This window comes from Lepidochelys kempii, chromosome 4 (assembly GCF_965140285.1).
Source record: "Lepidochelys kempii isolate rLepKem1 chromosome 4, rLepKem1.hap1, whole genome shotgun sequence".
NCBI classification, from domain to species: Eukaryota; Metazoa; Chordata; order Testudines; family Cheloniidae; genus Lepidochelys; species Lepidochelys kempii.
Window position 1 is genome coordinate 80,216,652 of NC_136383.1, and position 19,351 is coordinate 80,236,002.

The 19,351-nt window shown below is 41.3% G+C and overlaps 1 protein-coding gene across 32 annotated transcripts in view; it reads right to left on the reverse strand.

Annotated features, from left to right (window-relative positions):
• The window catches only part of SORBS2 (sorbin and SH3 domain containing 2), a 458,010-nt gene that overhangs the window by 96,374 nt on the left and 342,285 nt on the right, over positions 1-19,351 (reverse strand). For 21 of the 32 annotated variants that reach the window (XM_073341803.1, XM_073341809.1, XM_073341814.1 and 18 more), the window contains one exon: positions 18,636-19,256. The exons of the other annotated variants lie outside the window; for them this stretch is intronic. In XM_073341803.1, the coding sequence (XP_073197904.1) occupies positions 18,636-19,256 (621 nt within the window). The remainder of the gene's footprint in view (positions 1-18,635; positions 19,257-19,351) is intronic. 32 annotated transcript variants of the gene reach the window in all.

A 19,351-nucleotide genomic window follows, 5' to 3' on the forward strand; every position in this document is an offset into this window, starting at 1 on the left:
TGTCTTAAAAAAAAAGACTACTCATGATGGGAGTGCCATCAGTGCCACTATTTCTCCTACTAATAGAATCACAGAATCATAGGACTAGAGGAGACCTCAAGAGGTCATCAAGTTCAGTCCCTTGATCTCCTGGCAGGACTAAGTATTATCTAGACCATCCCTGACAGGTGTTTGTCTAACCTGCTCTTAAAAATCTCCTATGATGGAGATTCCACAACCTCCCTAGGCAATTTGTTCCAGTGCTTAACCACCCTGACAGTTAGGAATTTTTTCCTAATGTCCAACCTAAACCACCATTGCAGCAATTTAAGCCCATTGCTTCTTGTCTATTTGTCATACAGAGATAATAGCCATTAGAAATGCTTTCTTCATGGACAGGTGTGGAAGGGAGCAAGTGACCATAGGTTCAAAGGATGGTCTAGTCAAGGTTCTTAGAACCAGACTGAGATCCCACGTTTGTGTGGGTGGTCTAATGTGTGGGAAGAGGTTTCCCATGCTCTTAATGAATCTGCATGTTGTTGCTGATCACTGACTCCCCGCTGGAATAGGGTCTGGCTGACAGGGTCGCTGAAGGAGAGCTCTCTGGTGCTAATGGTGATTCTGGGGAATGAGACATGCTCTGTATTAGAGCTCTGGTACTGTGTAGCAGGGATTCTAGTTCCTCCATGATCATAAGGTCCCTAGGGAAGCAGGAACTGCTGCAGTCCCTAGAGAAGCAGGAACTTCTACAATCCCGCTGTTGCACTTGGTGCTGTTAGGGATTGCCAGTGCTGACTCATCGGCACTGATTTTTTTTGTGGGAGGCATGTTCCAACAAGGGCTACTTTGAAGCACTCAGTGCCAAGGATGTTTTTGTGGTGCTGATTTAGTAGAGTTGGTACGGTCTCTATTCTTGTCTCTGGCAGGTGGTGATGCTGCTTCAGAGCCTTTGAATCTCGGGTCTTTAGGCATTGTGGCAGAGCTTGCACCTGGAGGTCTGTGTTTCTTTAGGGTCCTGAGGCCCAGAACCGTTGGTGCCACAGTGACCAAACGTGCCAAGGATCTCCTCTGGCTGGTCAGGAGCTCTGTTTGGGGGCCTGCAGCCCTTTTCCTGGTGGCTCTGTGGGGGGAGTCAGCTGACTTTATCTGCAGTTCTCCCTCTCTGGAGGTTGATGGGTCTGGGGACGAGTCTTTTCCAGGATGCAGATCAGGACCGTGGTCAGGTGCCCATTTAAGAGCACCCTCCACGAGGAGTTTCAGCTTTAGCTCTCGGCTCTCTAGGGACCTATCTTTCAGCTGTTGGCAGAAGTTGCACTTCTGTGGGATGTGTCCCTCTCTGAGGCACCAGATGCAGCAAGAGTGTCTGTCTCCCACATGAGTTGCCTCCCTATAGGAGAGGCTCCTTTTAAAACCGGGAGAAATGGGCATGCCCCTAGGGGGGCAATCCCAAAACAAAGGTGGGAAAATGGGTCGAAAAAATTTTTTTTTAAATAATTGAAGAAAAGAAACTTTAAAGATACTGCAACAAAGAATGGAAACTCTAAAGAGAGCTATAAACTAACACTATCCAGATATAAAGTAAGTGAATAAACTGGACTGAGACTCGCTCTGTCTCAGGCCAAGGGCAGTTGTGAAGGAACTGAGTGCGGTTCGCCCATGCCGTGCTAGATAGCCTCAAGGCAGACCATGAGGGAGGGAGGGTGCATAAACAGGCTGAAGTGACAATGCTACCAAAATTCTCCGATTAAAAATGCAGAGGCATAGATACACCGACAGTGGAGCACCCATAGAGACACTACTTGAAGAAGAACCCTTATTCACACTGACAAGAACTTACCCGAGCAGTCCCACTAAAGTAAGTAGAACCACTCCTAGAAGTGAAGGTTACAGAACTGATTCTTAAACAGGTGAAAGAATTTACTTGTTCCAAATGAAAAAAATCATTTGGCATTATTGGATTAATGGTACATACAAAAATAAGGAGTTATAATAGTGGAGCATTGCATCATATTAAGTTCAGAATCATAGCTTATTCTGAGCGGTATTTCAGGGCTACACTCAAAAATGAAATCAAAATTCTTTCATAAGCTAACTTAAAACAGAAAGTTTCCTATATAGAAAATCCATGGCTGGCTGAGTGACTGTAAAGAGAAACTTGATTTTTAGAGATGATTGATTTATCAATGAAACTGTCTCTCAAAGAAAGGAAGCCAAAAGAATAGCTAAGGCAATTGTGAAGATTAAGCTATATTAACACCCTGTCCCAATAAAAACATTCACAAGCAAACCTGAAACAATATGTTACACAGCAGAAAAATTTCAGGTGTTTAAGATATATGAATGGTTTCATTAATGTGTTTACATAACTTTCTCCATGCACTGTTGGATACAAAGGTAATAATGGAAAGACAGATCCATCATTAGTGCTGATGAATACTGGGCAGGTCAATTCAAGACCCTTCAGAAAATTTAGATAGCACAAGTAATAAATCATAAGGCCCTGAAAACAGGGAGCCCTAAGGTCCATGAGATTAGGTGTCCTCTAAGCAGCCAAAGCAAAAGAAATGGTTAAATGTCTTTGTGAACTAAAAGGTCTACATTACTGTATAGGCGATAAAGGCAACTTTGGGTACTAATCAATCTAGCAAGTCTTCTGACTCCTAGCTGGGATCACTACAAGCATGCCTGAGAAAAGGAGAGGTCAGAGGTGGACAACACAAGGAAAGACATTCAGGGTGCATCCAGAGAGAAGATGAAATCAGTCCAAAAGAGGTAAAATATCTGACAAATGATCACAGATTCCATGAAACAAAAATGTAAATATGACTATGCTATCAAAGAACGTAATGGTGTCACTCTAACACCACTGGGTGCAGAAGGAGCCTTGGAATTCTAAGTACTGCTCTTTAGTGAATTCTCCCATTGTAAGGTTTCTCAACTCTGTGAGTGAAAACATTAATGTTCTGATCAGTACTAGAGTTCATGTCATGGGGAAAGCCATTACCCTTCTTCCTTTTCAAATGTGTCTCAGCTGATATAAAAAACAACATTATTTTTGAAGATGGACCAAACAATTTCTAAAAGTCATGATTACCCCTCAACGTGGAGTGTTGGTAAACTGTAAGTATTTTAACTACCCAGACTACTACCTACCCAAAGCACAGTGTCATCTTTTTCTGATCCTTCATAACTTGTGGACACACTCCCCAAAGTACCATGTTGGGGACAATACTTCAGGAAATTTGTAAATACTGATTTATTGATTTGGACTATGGATCAGGCCCATTATGGCCATATCCAAGAAGTATGAGAAGAAGTTCAGTTGGGTCTATCACTGGGCAGATATTTTGAAAATGGAAGTTACAGATGTTGAAAAACCGTGTGTGAGCAGAACGAGATAACTATCATGGGTTGTGCAGCTACTAAATGTGATCTTCACACTACTGCTACTTGTGAAGGAAAAAGAAATGTTAACATATTCCTCCACCTCCCCATTAAAAGTCCCAAATAAAGTGTTTTTTTACTTTTGCTTTCATGTGTTCACTCTAAATGGCTACAGCAGATCATCTTCGATATAAGAGTAATATATAGCAAAATGTAAGGCATGAAATCAATAGCATTTCTATAATTAATATAAAATAGGCAGATGTTAACTACAGTATGCTCTTTGAAGACAGTCACCTGGTATTTCACAATGAGGTCTTTTGTATGGTGCAAGTTTAATAATGACACCAAATTGCTGGCCTTGCTTCAACAGTCAAGAGACAAATGAGAAGATTCAAAGATAAATAAATGAACTCATTCTGTTAATTTGTAACACAGGATAGTACACAAAAATAAAGTTACACCCCTACTCTTACAAATGGGTAAAAATACCTCTTATTTTTAATTGTTGAAAGCTGAGGCCAACATTTTAAAACTTGACTGCTGAAAGATATGCTCCTAAATCCATATTTAGATACCTAAACTAAATGAGAATTGCGTGTTAAGCACCTCTGAAAATCAAGTTAAGTTATTTAGGGATCTAAATATGATTTTAGGCATCCAATTTTGAAAACTTTGGAGAGACATTATATTTGAATGATTTTTTGCAGAATTACTGGTAAACGTCAAGGTAAGTGTTGCCATCTGCAATTAAATGCATTTTAAAAAGCAAAATCTGATTGGCGGTTTCATTGTAATAAAACAGTTATTTTAATCTATTTTACTGTAATTGGAATTCTTAAAAATTACCGATTATGAAGTGGTTGGAGATCTACTCATTACAAGCACTACACAAAAGCTAGGAATTACTAGGAATTATTAATGTCATGCATGCTTTTGAAGGGATCATTCTCCACACAAACATCTAATCATATTCAGGAGCAGCAGTCAGAGCTGTGTAAAACTGCCAGTTATTGCAATAATAGTGAAATATTGCTTGTGTGATCCTGATACCCAGTGGAAAATGTATACCTTAGGACTCATAGAAAATTTTCTGTTAAAACTGGTTTTCAACAGAAAATTAGGTCTTTAACCAAATGGATTTTTTGTTTGATTTCCATTGATTTTTGTAATGAAAAAATCTGTCCAAAACCTGAACTATTTTGATTTGGAATTAATGCTGCAGTGCCTCATGAGAGTTAACAGTTCAGCTGACTACATCTCCCATGCTGCACCATGGCCAGGGACTCCAAACACTGCACCACCTTCCTTCTCCAAGAGGGGGAGACTATGGTGCATCAGGAGAAATATAGTGTTACCATTTACCAGCCTACAGTGGAGATTGGGAGCATGAAGCACTCAAACCACAGCTCTCATAAATCACTGCAGCAGCATTTCCAAAGCAAAATATTTCCATTTTCAATTTTTTGCCAAATAATTGTAATTTTCCATAGGAAAGATACTCATTTTCTGACTAGCTCTATTATACATAGCATGTGCTTTGTCAGCCTGTTAAGACATGATGCTGAAGAAAACTTTTAAAATGTTAAATCTTCTCTGCAGACATTGTATCATCCTAAAGTCCCAGTTTAGTCATCAAGCCTCCTTCTGGGCTAGTTGAACTGAACTGAAGCCAGTAGTTTAGCATGGAATTCTCATTCAATTTCTTGCGAGTCTTCACTTCCAGGAGTCTCAATGAATGAAACACTCTCCTCCATTGTCTTTGTGTCATTCTCTAGCTTCCCTTCATCTCTCTCATACAAAAGGATTTGTAATGCTTTCTATGCATGATGCCATATACGATTAAATTGTTCAGATGGTGAGAATTACAGGAATTTCAGCCTGTTGCTTCTTTGGAACTCTCTTCTAGATGCACATGTTCTGAGGAATAATGTAGCTGAGAAGTTAGATGTACACTTCTTGAACTGTGGTGTTTTATCAGGTTTTCCAAATGAATAGGGAAAATGCAGACCAAATAAAAGAAAACTAAACACGGAAGAAATAGTTTAGGCTTTGGGTCTCTACATTTGCCTTATTTCAGCCCTGAAAACGAGCTTCATCCAGCATCTGATTTTTGTCCCCGAAGTGGCCCTTAGGTAGCTCTTTGGCTTGCATCAAATAGCATCAATCCCACAAACAGCTAATACTGAACTTTGAGCACTGGTGCTTTGTGCCTGTGATAAGCCAAGTTTTAGAGCTCTGAAGGCCGCTAGCTGTCTTTGCCAGGGCTTTATAGGCTCACAGGATGTATGGCCCTTTTACGAAAGCTGCTCAAAAGCACATGAACTATCACTTGCCTCCATCCCTCTCCTCCCTTCTCCTTATCATTTGCTTTGCTGAGTTAAAAATTAAACAAAATACCTGCAGGGAAATAAAACTCTTTTAAAAAATGTATCTTTTAAAAAGCTAAGTAAGCATTTATTTATTTTTGAGCCATAGAGTCACAGATTTTAAGGCCAGAAGGAACCACTATGATCATCTAATTTGACTTCCTACAGAACAGAGGCCATAGAATTTCGCCCAATAGTTTCTGCATCAAGCCCATAACTTCTGGATAAGCTCTAGCTTATCTTTTAGAAGACCATTTTTTTTTACAAGAGGAAGGACGGTGAAGTGGGTGGGCCTCAGAAAACCTGGGCTCAGCTCCTTTCTTGACCAGAGACTTCCTGTGTGATCTTGGGCAAGTCACTTATTCTTGTTGCGCCTCAGTAAAATAGGGACAGACACACTTCCCTAAATCACCAGGGTGCTGTGAGGAGAAATATATTAAGGACTATGAAGTGGTCAGATACTATGGTGATGGGGCCAGATAAGTATCATAGATATACAGGATTTTGATTTAAAGACTTGAAGTGATGAGATATCCACCCTAGGTTGTCCCAATGGCTAATTATGCCTACCGTTAAAAATGTACATGTTATTTCCAGCATGAATTTGCCTAACCCATGTTCATGTTACATTGTGGTGAGGGCCCTCAGGTTGTAAACCTGCTGTGTCTCTGCACTTCACAAAGGGAGGCCTGATGGGGCCTAACAACGAAAAGAAAAGGGTACATATACAACGAAGACACAGGAAAGTGGCTCCCAGAAAGATAGAAACTATGCATGCATGTGCACACACATATTTTATGAACACATCCATTCATATGCACACACCTGAACTACAGCCTCCACACCTCCATGCATATGCACACATATATATGCAAACTGTTGGCATACATGCACTCCCCCGCATGCCCTCCATGTGCACATGTACCCTTATACCTCTCCCTGGACATGTATATTCACATACCCTTATAGATACTTGTGTACACACGCACATATTCATACCTTTGTCCGTGCACAGATTCACCTTGCTGACTCCCCCCAACCCTCCCAAAATACTAAGTTTGAGATCCTTTTATTTTCTTCTTTTACTTGTGGGTATAGCACTCCTTTGCTTGCCCAGTAACAAAGCAGAACAAGGGCCTTTGGGGAAGTAGCACTGCTTAAGCTAATATTTCACCTTCACTCTATTTGCCCTTTGCCTTTGGTTAGCACCAAACATTTTCTGGCTGTTTAGCCTTGTTATCAAATATGTCTACAAAAATGTAAATCAATGTAGATCAATATAAAACTGAAAATTATACTTCCCTGTGCTGCAACATAGAAATTCACAAAATGCTATAGTCATCATCTAACGCCCTTTCCAGGAGAGAGACAGATGGTATTTAATCATAAGCTTTACAGGCAGCAACAACGTTAACCAAGTCTGCATTTCATAGTTACCAATAACACTACTGCAATGACAAGGACCCAAATAAATATACTAAAATATCAGTTAAGCAATTATGTGCTCTGGCATCTGTGGCTATATAGTTTATTAGCAAGAGCAACCAACTGGGAGTCTAGATCATAATTCTAGCTGAACCAATGGCTTATCGTATGGTGTTGGCCACAGCATTTGATCTCATTATGCCTTGTTAACTTAGCTGCATATAGGGTTTAAAAAGTATATTCTATCCGAAATTATAAGACCAGTTTAAGATATGCTTTCCTGAACAAATAAACTACAGTAAAATTTCATCCTTGCCTCCAGTGCTATGCTAAGGATGCCAGCCCTGACATCGTTACTCTGCTTTTTCCTTAGCTGTCTCCATGCTCCCTTCCACACCACACCCGCTGTGGAATTGCCTCCCAATTCTGCTCTGTCAAGGTAACCTTCCTTTCCTCTGATCCATCCTAAAGATTCACTTCCTCCATGAGGCCCACAAGGAAAGAGTAAAAAATTAGTACTAATAATATTTTATAATTAACAATGATAAATAATAATAAAGTCATGACAGTTGTTCTTTCCCCTGAGCTTCTTATCTGTATCAAGATCAGTGGAACTGGAGTCTGAAAGCCCATGTTTCCTGGAGGAACTGTTACTGAAGGGACGCCCATGGAACGGGGAACACTGGATGCTATGATGGAAGCAACTCGGCCATATGGACAGAATAGTGTACAAGGTTTAATAAAGTTTCATGCATTCAACTTAATCTGCATTTAGCTTCACTCTTTACGAATGAAATATGGTGGCAGCAGTTGAACTGTGAGTTTGCTGAAGGGCAGCAGGTGGCTGCGTGAGTCATAAAACTAGGTCTGAAGCCCCCACAAGCCCCAGAATTTGCAGATACAAAACAGACCAGGGATGGACCTAGTGGAAGGAGGACTTTGTGCTGTACATAGAGCTAGCCATGCAGGATGACAACAAGGGCAGGAAAGTAAAATTGTCATTTCACCTTATTGGGGACCAAGGCAGAGAAGTCTGCTGCACTCTGAAGTTCACGACTGGCTCAAACTTCAGAGCTGCTCCAGGAAGGCAATCTCACATTAGATAGATTGCTTAGACATGGGACATGCAGCGAAAGCCTCAAGAGGAAGGATGAAAGCACTGGGAGACACAGCATCCCCAGAAGTACATACAGAAGTACATCCCCAGAAGTACATACAGTGACACAACAGCAAAGGAGAGCATGTGCCCAGGCTTCCATACACATAGTGAGATGCACTGACTGTGGGAGACAGGGTGAGCAGGCAAACAAGATGTGCCCTGCACTAGGAGAGCATTGCAAGGAATGTGGCAAGTTGAACCATTTCAGTGGTGTGAGTAAAAGCAAAGGAAGGGCTCAAAAATGCAGTCAGACGTCTACAAGAGGGAGATGGCACAGCAGACAGCAGTGATGACATCATGACTCTCTCCTTGCGTCTGAGAGCATAACAGGTTCAGGCTGCTGGCACAGGAAAGCAACAAGAGACAAAACTATCCTTCATGCACGCAACAATGTTATCAGGGAAATAACGGTGTTATTTTAGCTGGATAGTGGGGCTTTTTGCAATGTGATTCCTTGGGGGTGAACTGGACTCAAACACACCCATTACAAAGAGCTGGTGCGATTTAATAACGTACAATGAACATAATGCAGTCCACAGGAAAATGTGGCTTCATAGTAACTATCCCGCAAATAACAGATGATACCCTGAAGTTTGTAGTGCTGGATGGTAAATACCACAGACCACTCTTGGGGAATACAGCCATACAGGCCATGGATCGGATCAGTGTGCAGTGTCAGAATTTTATTGTTGCAGTACAAGAAGCAAAAAAAGGGAGTCCCATGGACAAATCGAGACAATTTTAAAAGCACATGGGGACATTTTCAAAGGTGACAGTTGCCTCAAAGGACAGCTGCAACTGGAAGTAGACCTCACAGTAGAGCCCGAGTGGATACCCGAGTGCATATACTCCTTGCATAATCCAGTGTGCAAGGAGCTCAAAAGTCTGCAGAGCAGGGGTATTGTAACACCTGTAGAGGCCAATACTCCCTGGGTAAGCAGGTGGTAAAGAAGTCATCAAGCAAATTACACATTTGCATAGACCCAAAGCCAACTGAACCAGGCACTGAAAAGATCCACTGCCCACAATTGATGACATCTTGCCAGAACTTTCCAAAGTATGGATCTTTACTTTGTGATGTGAGGAGCAGGTTTTGGCAGATAAGCCCGGGAAGAGTCCAGCCTGTTGACAACCTCTGCAAACACCATTTGGTCCCTACAGATAGTTGTGCATACCAATGGGCATAAGCCCAGGACTAGACATGTTCCAAAGAAGACTCACCCAAGTTCTGGAAGGACTGCCTGGTCTGAAAATAACTGCAGATGATAACCTCATTGTAGGTGAAGGAAGCAATGATACAAAAGCTGAACAGGACCATGAGAGAAAACTACAAGCTTTTCTAGAGAGATGCAGAGGCAAGAACACAAAACTCAACCCAGAAAAAATGCAACTCAAATAGTGTAAGGTGACATATAATGGACATCTACTCACAGCAGACGACTGAAAGCAAATCCCAACAAGATCAAGGCAGCCAAAGACATGCCAGCATTAGTGGATGTGGAAGGGGTTCAATGCTTCAGAGGAATGATAAATTTTCTGTCCAAATTCTGTCCACACCTGGCTGTAGTAGCAGAATCCAAAACAGCTCACAAGGCAGGATGCTGAACGGTGCCGGGAAAGTCCTCAACAAACAAGCATCTGACATGCTGAAATAAATGATAAGGGATGCCCCTGTCCTGAAGCACCACCAGCCAGCAGAGTGAGTGACACTCCACTGTGAGGCATCAGAGAAAGGAGTGGATGCAGTTCTTCTGCAGGTGCAGCTGGTCACTTATGCCAGCAGAGCCCCATCAGAGACCAAACAGGGGTACACACAACTAGAAAAAGAGTTTCTGGCTATGGTATTTTGAGAGGAGCAATTCCATCCATACACCTACAGCCATTCAGTGCAATCAGACCACAAACCCCTAGAGAAAATCATGGAAAAGCCCCATCTTTGTGCTCCAAAGAGATTGCAGCACATGTTGCTACATCTCCAGTGCTACTGGGTAGAGATCAGATATTGTCCAGGATGATTACTGCTGTTAGCTGACACCCTGAGCAAGGCACATACACCCAGCATCAGTGAGTTGGAGGAAGGTGATCAGGACTTTTAAACCATTAACATAGTGCACTATCTCCCAGTTTCAACAAGAAAGCTGATGGAAATCCAAGAGCCTATGGAAAAGGACATCCAACTACAGACTGTCAAGAGAGCAATATCAGCAAGGTGGCCAGAAGACAAAAGCCAAGTACCAGTAGGAGCAGGACTATATTTTCAAATTAAAGATGAGCTGAGTGTGCAGGACAGAATCATTTCCCAGGGACAGAGAGCAGTTGTCCTCACCTCATTATGTAAGGATGTCATGCAAAAAAGACATGCCTTCACTTGGGCACTGACAGCTGTCTTATAAGGGTTGAAGTGTGTGTTTACAGGCTGGTAATGAATACACAAGTCTGTTCCTGTGATACACCAGCAGAAAGACACTTAACATGTGACCTACCCCAAGCATGGGAAAGGTTGAAGCAGACTTATTTACCTTCAGTGAAAAACAATACCTGATTATAGTGGGCAACTAATCAAATTTTTGGGAGGTGGATGTCCTGCCTGATACAAGAAACAAGTCAGTGATTGGCAAACTGAAAGTCCAGTTTGCTAGACATGGCATCGCAGACACTGTATTCCCCAACAACAGACACCAATTTCAAGGAATTTGCACAGAAAATGGAAGTTTGACCATACCTCCCTCCCCAGCACAGAGTAATGGTAAGGTGGATTCAGCTGTGGAAACCTCCAAGAGACTGTAACACAAGGCTGGCTCAGACGCTGTGTTAGCATGATTGGCAAAGAGGAAAACACCATCACAGGGATGCCAAAACAGTCCAAGGCAGGCACTGGTGGGATGAACGACAAAAACCTTGCTACCCACGTGGGGAAACCCTTTGCAGCCAGAAGGCTGGAGATAGCGCTGAGAGGAGATGGCCACCAATCAGAGAAAGCAGGCACTAGAGTACAACAGGTCAACCAAGGACCTACTGACCCTGGAAACAGTTATTCCCGTGAGGGTCCAGCCATTACAGACACTAGAAGGAGTGAACTAAAGGGTGCAGTGGTACGCAGGTAATACGAGGTGACTACCCAAGAGGGAAAAGTGATTTGAAAGAACAGGAGGCACTATGAGCCAGTAGACAACATCCAGAGAAAGCTTGCAGAGATAGAGAGATCGTCAAAGAATGGAGAGTCAGACAACCATCTGTAGGCCAACCTCAAAGTAAGGCAGGAAACTGCACAGAGAGCTGGTTTGCTAGTCTCATAGATAAGTAACTCCTGGTGTGTGGCCTGTTGAGGAGACCAAATTGTCTTCAAGACTATGTAACCAGCAGAGTCGGGGGGTAAAGACAAGATTCAACTTGGCTCTGTGCTAGTAACCTCTAGCCAAAGGGACTTGGGATGGGGATCTGGGCCTCAATTATTTGTTTTTAACGTTTTTATTAAAATGTTTGTAAAATAGTGAAGTTGTATCATTATCAGTGGAACTGGAGTCAGAAGGCCCATGTTCCCTGGAGTCACTGTTATTGATAGGACGCTGCTGGAACAAGGAACTAGTAGAGTTAGTGGAAGCAACTGAGTTGAGACAGAGCAGTCCACAGGCTTAATAAAATTATTTGTTCAGCTTCACACTGTGAGAATAAAATACTATAACTCTACCTTTGTTTTTTGCTCAGTCCCTGTCCCAAAGAGATTATAGGCTTACAGTGTCCGTCTGTCTGTCTATCTTGTCTTGTACAGTGCTTGCTACATTGTCAGTGGTTAACAAATATTAATGTCTCCATTTTCTGAAACTATATAGCAACATTTTTAGGAATTCCAAGTTCATTTTCCTACTTACATAATGCTTTGAAATGTTTTTACCAGAAAAAAAAGGGCACAAGAGTTTTTATTCTACCAGGACACTGGTACTAAGCATGCAGCTATACATTGGGATTAGATCTCAGTGTGATTCAAACAAATAAGACAACTTGTTTTTGAAGATCATACTCTATGCACTTAAGTCTTCTGAACCAGTTATAGAACAATGAGGGACTGAGGCACAAACTGAGGACTTCAAGGATACACTTTTCACATTCACAGGTGAGAGACGCATAACACTTTGTCAATCTGGAGCAATGTCTCTCAATGCTTAACCATAAACCCTCTTTTTCTGTCTCCCTCTGCTGCTCTCTGTTAGCCTGTAAACAGTTGGACATAAGTAACGTACTTTCTCTACAAAGGTCAGGTCTTCAGAAATTCTGAGTTCCCTATTAAAATGGATTAAACAGCTTTTCCCCTTAGATTTTTTGTCAGTATCCTATGGAGCAGCAGTATCTTTCAAAATATTCTACCAGACAAAAGCAGTAAGGAATGTAAAAAACACTACTACGCCCCCTGGAATGCTTTGCTTGTTATATGCTATATATTTTTGAGGGGTTTAACCTTTCTCTGAGGAGGTGTGTTTATAAAATGTCATTCAGTGAGTCATACCACATTTCTGCTTGCTCTTAAATTCTAGCAAATGAGTCTTGAAATGAAGTGTGAATAAAAGTTCAGACATAACAAGAAAACTTTGACATATTCTGGCTTACAGCAAAACTGTTGTGCATCACTCTTGGACAACATGGGGCTGTCTCTTATTTACACTCAATCATACTTTTCCATATGTGGCATCACATGTATTCAGTACTTAGTCTACACTATCTCTCTCATTTGGCATCACTTAGGAAATATTGACTACCCCAGTCCCATGCCCACCTCCACTTTACTCTCCTTCACATGCACAAGACTAACTGTAGAATTTTGCAATGCTATACAGGATGTCTTCCCTCATGGTAGAATATTGCTAGTGCTCACAAAAAGCTCCAAAAACATGTCAGGTGGACTTAATCCAGTGTGAAGCCATTTCAAGATGGCACCTATGAGCTATGTATGAAGGAATTTGTGCATTTTATGGTTCAAAATCCTGTAGAACCCGCAAGTCTATCGAACTTTTAAAGTGATGTCGCTGCACTGCATATGCATGGGGTTTTTGTCTCTCTCAGACATTTGCTTGTGACAACACCATAAAAAGAAAAGGAGGACTTGTGGCACCTTAGAGACGAACAAATTTATTTACTCCAAATTTGTTACTCTCTAAGGTGCCACAAGTCCTCCTTTTCTTTTTGCAGATACAGACTAACACGGCTACTACTCTGAAAAATAACACCATAGGATCTGGTTGTAAAAGGCATAGGGTGAGATCCTAGCCCCACTGAAGTCAATTGGAGTTTTGTTACTGACTTTAATGGAGTCAAGATTTTACCAATAGATTGTTTTATAAGTATATTTTTAACATCAATTTCCCATAGCAATCCAAGTCAGCTTGCCTCCCAGAACATATCCTGGAGTGGGACTGATCTACACTATCTCTCACATTGGCTTTTGCCTCAGTTCTACAGCAGTACCATATATACAGCTGGTGAAACTCACACAGCTTACGGAGTCCAACTACACACCCACAAATTGGGGGAGTGATAAATAATGAAGAGCACAGGTCACTGTAGAGAGTAATCTGGATTACTTGGTAAACTGGTTGCAAGCAAACATTATGTGTTTTAATATGGCTACATGTAAATGTATTTATCTAAGAACAATGTAAACCATAATTACAGGAATGGGGGACTCTATCCAGGGAAACAGTAGCTCTGAAATAGAATTGTGGATCATGGTGGATAATCAGCTGGAACAAAAGCTCCCAATGTGATACTGTGGCCAAAAGAGCTAATGAAATCCTTGCAGGCACAGACAGGGGAATGTTGAGCAGGACAGAGAGGTTATTTGACCTCTGTACTTTGGCTCTGGTGCGAGAGCTGCTGGAATACTGTGTTCAGTTCTGGTGCCCACAGTTCAAGAAGGATTTTGATGAATTGGAGAGGGGTCATAGAAGAGCCACAAGAATGATTAAAAGATTAGAAAACATGTCTTATAGCTATATCTATTTAGCTTAACAAAGAAACAGTTAAGGGGTGACTTGATTACAGTCTGTAAGTATACACATGTGGAACAAACATTTAGTAATGGGCTCTTAAATCTGACAGGGAAAGGCATAACACAATCCATGGGTTGGGGAGGATTCTCCATTACTGACAATTTTAAAATCAATATTGGATGTTTTTCTAAAAGATCTGCTCTAGGAATTATTGTGGGTAAGTTCTATGGCCTGTGTTATACAGGAGGTCAGACAAGATGATCAAGTGGTCCCTTCTGACTTTGGAATTAATTAATTTATTAGTCCACCAGTTCTCAAACAATCGGGTGGGTATCCCAAAAGCTATGTGGGTTGTTTTTTTTTTTAAATAAAGAACTCTGGCTGTCCGTCCTGAGTGGCTGGGGCTCGTGCAGAAGGGCCATGCACACCTGGGAGGTGGGGAGCAAGAGGACAGCTGGAGTCCTGCCGCCCCAGGGCTGACAGCTGGAGTCCTGTCACCTGGAGGCAGCCTGGGCTCTCATCCCACCTCACCCCTCCACTCCTCACTGAAAGGCAGCCCGGAGGTGGCGGGGCTCTAGCTGTCAGCCCCGGGGTGGCAGCAGTAGCGCAGAAGTAAGGGTGGCAATGGGATGCTAAGTCCTCTGTGAAAAGTGATATTGACAAATGTCACTTTCACATTGCCTCCCTTACTTCTGTGGTGCTGCTGGCCACACTGGGGCTATGCTTGGGGGTGCATAAACACTATAGACACAAAGAAGAAGAGGGGCCTGATCAAATAAGTTAAAGAACCACTGTATTAATCTAATAAAAATCTCAGAAGGAGTAAGTATGTGACCATGCTCGTTACACACTGAAGCAAGGAAAAGGCAGAAAAGGAAGAAGGTAGAATTATCAAACCAATATAAAAGAATACTGCTTTTTATGCTGATATTCTTTGTCAGCCCATCATGTATAACAACAATCCCAGAATTTCTAAAATTTCAGACATGCTGCAAAGTCCATCTTTTCTGACTGTGCTTAGCAGGTGAGTTATTATGGGTAATTGTGATTATATTTTGGACAAACGTTATTATGGATCACTTGGGTACAGACTATCTAGTGTAATATGTTTTTTAATTGTCTGAAGAGCACGCCGAGTTTAGGCGAGACTCTTCAATTTACCTAAATGAATACATATGATGCATCAGATATTTAACAGTGGGAGCAACTACAACATAACAGTGAGAAGAAAAATGTACAGGGGCATAATTCATATGGTCCACACTGATGCATATTCCACTGTGTGAGGGTATTTTTGGATATAGATTATAAAATTGATAAAAGTTTTCAACACCTTCCTGTCTCTTACAGTTCTAAGGTTTAGCTATATCACATGCTGGTAAAAGCTCTGGCTCAGTTTCCTTTATTGTCCCTGACTTGTTTCTTCATTTTTGGTGTCACCTAAACTGTACTTACTCACTTGGATAAAAATCACTAAGTCAGAGCCTGACACTGTTAGACGTATCAGCAATAAGGTATCAGCAGTAGCTGCAGCAGCGAAGTATTGGTGACTCAATGTACTAATTAATACCTATTACTCATTAAGAGCAAACACTTTCTAGCCTAACCCCATTCAGTCCAAGAGGCAAAGTTGAAGCTTAATGCTTCAATTTAAGAAAGCTAATATCCCTCCAACAATCCAGTCCATATTCACATAGCCACCACAATCGTAGGCATATAGGTTACCTAAAAAGAGCAGTGAGAGTGATGCATTCAAAGCCAAGCATCTAACATTGCCTGCAATTCCCTCATACCCACATGGATGTGGCAGCAAAGAAAATAATATTTTTAGAACTTGTGTGGCAAATTACCAAATGCCAGCAAATCCTGAAAAAAACAACAGTTTTGACCTGAATCATGGAACAGAAAAATGTTGGCATTCACCCCTCACTTTTTTCATTACTGTGAGGAGGCAGTGATTCTATGCTGAAAAAATGGTCATTCTGCCTTGCTGAAAAACTGCCTGTGTCCCAGGCATGAAGATGACCAATTACTGGGATGGGGAATTCTAAATCCTGTAGGTCTTACTATTTGATCATTAATTATTATTATTATTTGTTAAAGGGCAATACTGTACTATGTATTATAAGAGACTTGTACTACACCTAGCTTGTTCTTGTAGACTCTTCTGCATCTGTGATGGCTCACAGACTTTGTTTCATAGCATTCCTGGAACAGTCCCTGCTGAGGATTATATTAAGCTTTAATTAAGTCTCTTAACGTAGACACATAAGAAAACCCTCGAAAACTAAAAAAACAACTTCTCTGGTGTACCTAGTCCTCATCTGAGTGGTGAATTACACTTTCCCCAGGATAGAACAATGTGTTCTTCTCAAAGGTCCCCAAAATCTCACATAGGCTGGTAGGGCAGTTTATCATATCTGTTAGATCACTACTTCTGCCCAAGAGAGCCCACAGGAGCCCATCAGTCCTATACCTCATGCACTGTTTTGGCTGGGTCTACTCAGGAGAAGGGTTTTCAAATGTTGCTATTTTAATGTCACAGAGCTGTATTCTGCATATAACTTTTATTTTAAAATCTCCTACAGCTCGTGTAGGTGTTTGGTGCTTCCAGAAGCAAAGATCTGGTTAAATAAGAAGTTCTGAAAAAATGACAATGTCAAAGAGTAGTATTGTTGTGACGGATGAAAAGGACAGAGTTGTCTGGGAGCTTCAAGCATGCAAGATATGGGGCCATTTTAATCCCTGGAGTAACTCTGTTGACTTTAGTGGATTTACACCAGTGATGAATGTGGTCCATAATGTGCAAGGTTGATTTCCTTTGTTTCTTCTAGAAACCTCACAAGTTTATCTATACAGAGAATTAATCTTTTAACACAGATGGGTCTGAGCTGCATTATTGGGATCTGGACTATTCTTTATTCAGTGATGTCTGGATCACGGGTTTTAATTGAGGTGCATCTACAGTTTTTAATGGTTTCCACTGTGAATGTTGAAATGGGTTTCACTAGTGGATAGCAGGTATAGCTGAAATATATCTAATTCAACCAGCATAAGCCATAATTACCTGTTTTAACAATATTTGGGGTGGGGTTTGGTTGGAGGAGATATTTAGCCATAAAATCAATAACATTCCACCTGCAGGTTTTTCACCCATGAACCAGTAATAAGTGCACTCTGTAATAAGTACACCCTCTGTCTAATCATAATGATATATAACAAAATTGCATGGAGTACATTCCCTTGTTACCCTTTATTTATTGGAAATCTACTCTCATATACGTTGTACATCGTGTACTGTAGATAGTTATGTCAAGTTATTCTGACTGATTTAAAGTCCAATGAAAATACCGTATGTTTGGTATTGGGGAAGATCTCTTCTTGTCCCTAATAAACCATGTTCTGCCAAAATGAAGAAGAGGTTTAGAGGATTACTAGAACTCTGAAATGTTTTATGCCCTTGTTTTTTAAACAAAAAAAGAAGAGAAAGAAGAATCTCCTTTCTGGGTTTTGTAGCACATGACATGGATTCATGTGTGCCAGACAGCCTAAAACTGGGTTCACTAGACCAGGTACTTAAAGAAAAAAAGTCCAAACTCTCAGATCTACAAAAGTAATCTCAATATTATTATATTTTTAGCATCCAAAAATGTGCTTACATCTGTGATATCCTGGCTCTTGCCATTTGAAACTCCCATGCATGCTAATTGGAGCTGGGATCCATGTGGGTTTGAGAGAATTTCACCCTCAATAAACAAAGAGCAATTCGGAAAATGCGCAACTTAGAATATGTAGGGCCATGTCATGTCTCGTCCTGCACAGAGGAGGCAGATGGCACAAATAATCTTTCCCTTCCCACCCATCTCTTGTGCATAGGGCAGCTGTAATTTGGTTGCCAGGAGCTGGTGAGTACAGAAAATCAGCATTGCTGGAAGCCCTAGCCGGTCCCAGAGGAGGACGACTTGGTGGAGTGGTGTCATACCAGAACATTGGCAGAGCTGCACTTATAGGAATCCTAGTGACATCTTTTCAAAGATGCACCAGGAGCCAGTTCCCAGCACTTCCTTCCAGCACTAGTGGCAGCATACTACCTTTCAAAAGGAGGATCCCAGCAAGCAGTACCACTTAGGAGGTGCACCTCTAATATAATTATTAATTACATTTATTATGGGAGTGCCTAAGGGCCAATCAAGAGTGGAGCCCCACTTTGAATAGTGCAACAGGTAGTTTTACCCAGAAAACACAAGCTGTAATCATGGTAATGTGAGTATACTAACTAGAAAAGTGTTAAGTGATTCAGGAAAGATCTAAAACAAAAGATGGAAAAGTTTAATATACCACATTGCATTCTGTGGACTGTGCAGAAGAAGGAGCTGTAGACTTTTGTCCCACATCTTTTGGAGACATCTGTGGATTTTCTGGAAAAAGCCTAGGTGGATGTTCTTGGATTTCAGGCTCTGCTTTATTGTCAAGGAGGGGAGCTATCTGAATGGAAAGAGATGCTGTGTGTATCTCAGGCACAGGGTTACAGGTAGGTGAGACAGGCCTTTGTGGAAACGTTGGCACTTCATTAGACTTGGGCTGGTGCTGTGTATTACGAGGAACATTACTCAGTGAGTCTTGTGTCCGGGTTAATTTCAAGGTAGAAACTCTGCGTTTTTGAGATGCTTGTCTGTGGCCTTGATGAAGAGTAGCTCTAATGCCAGCTACTGCTTTTGTGCTTGTGTTGGAGACTGAGGGCAGTGGTTTAGTGATTCTTTGTGCATAGGACACACTTGTGTTAGATTTTTTAGAATACATTGTCCTCTGGATAGCCTCCTTGTTAGTACAGTAGACAGTATCTGAGGGGAGTTTTTTAGTTGGCTTGGTCGTTATTGACTGAAAAGTAATTTCATCCTTCATGTGATTAGTTATTCCAGATCTACAAAAACTTTCTTTTCTAGGGGGTGGCAGGGGTGCCTTATTTGCCAAAAGCATCCACACACAGCAAAATAATATTGAAGAAGAAACAGAGAGAAAGTAAATGTTAGCAGGAGAAATAACTTGAGTTAGAC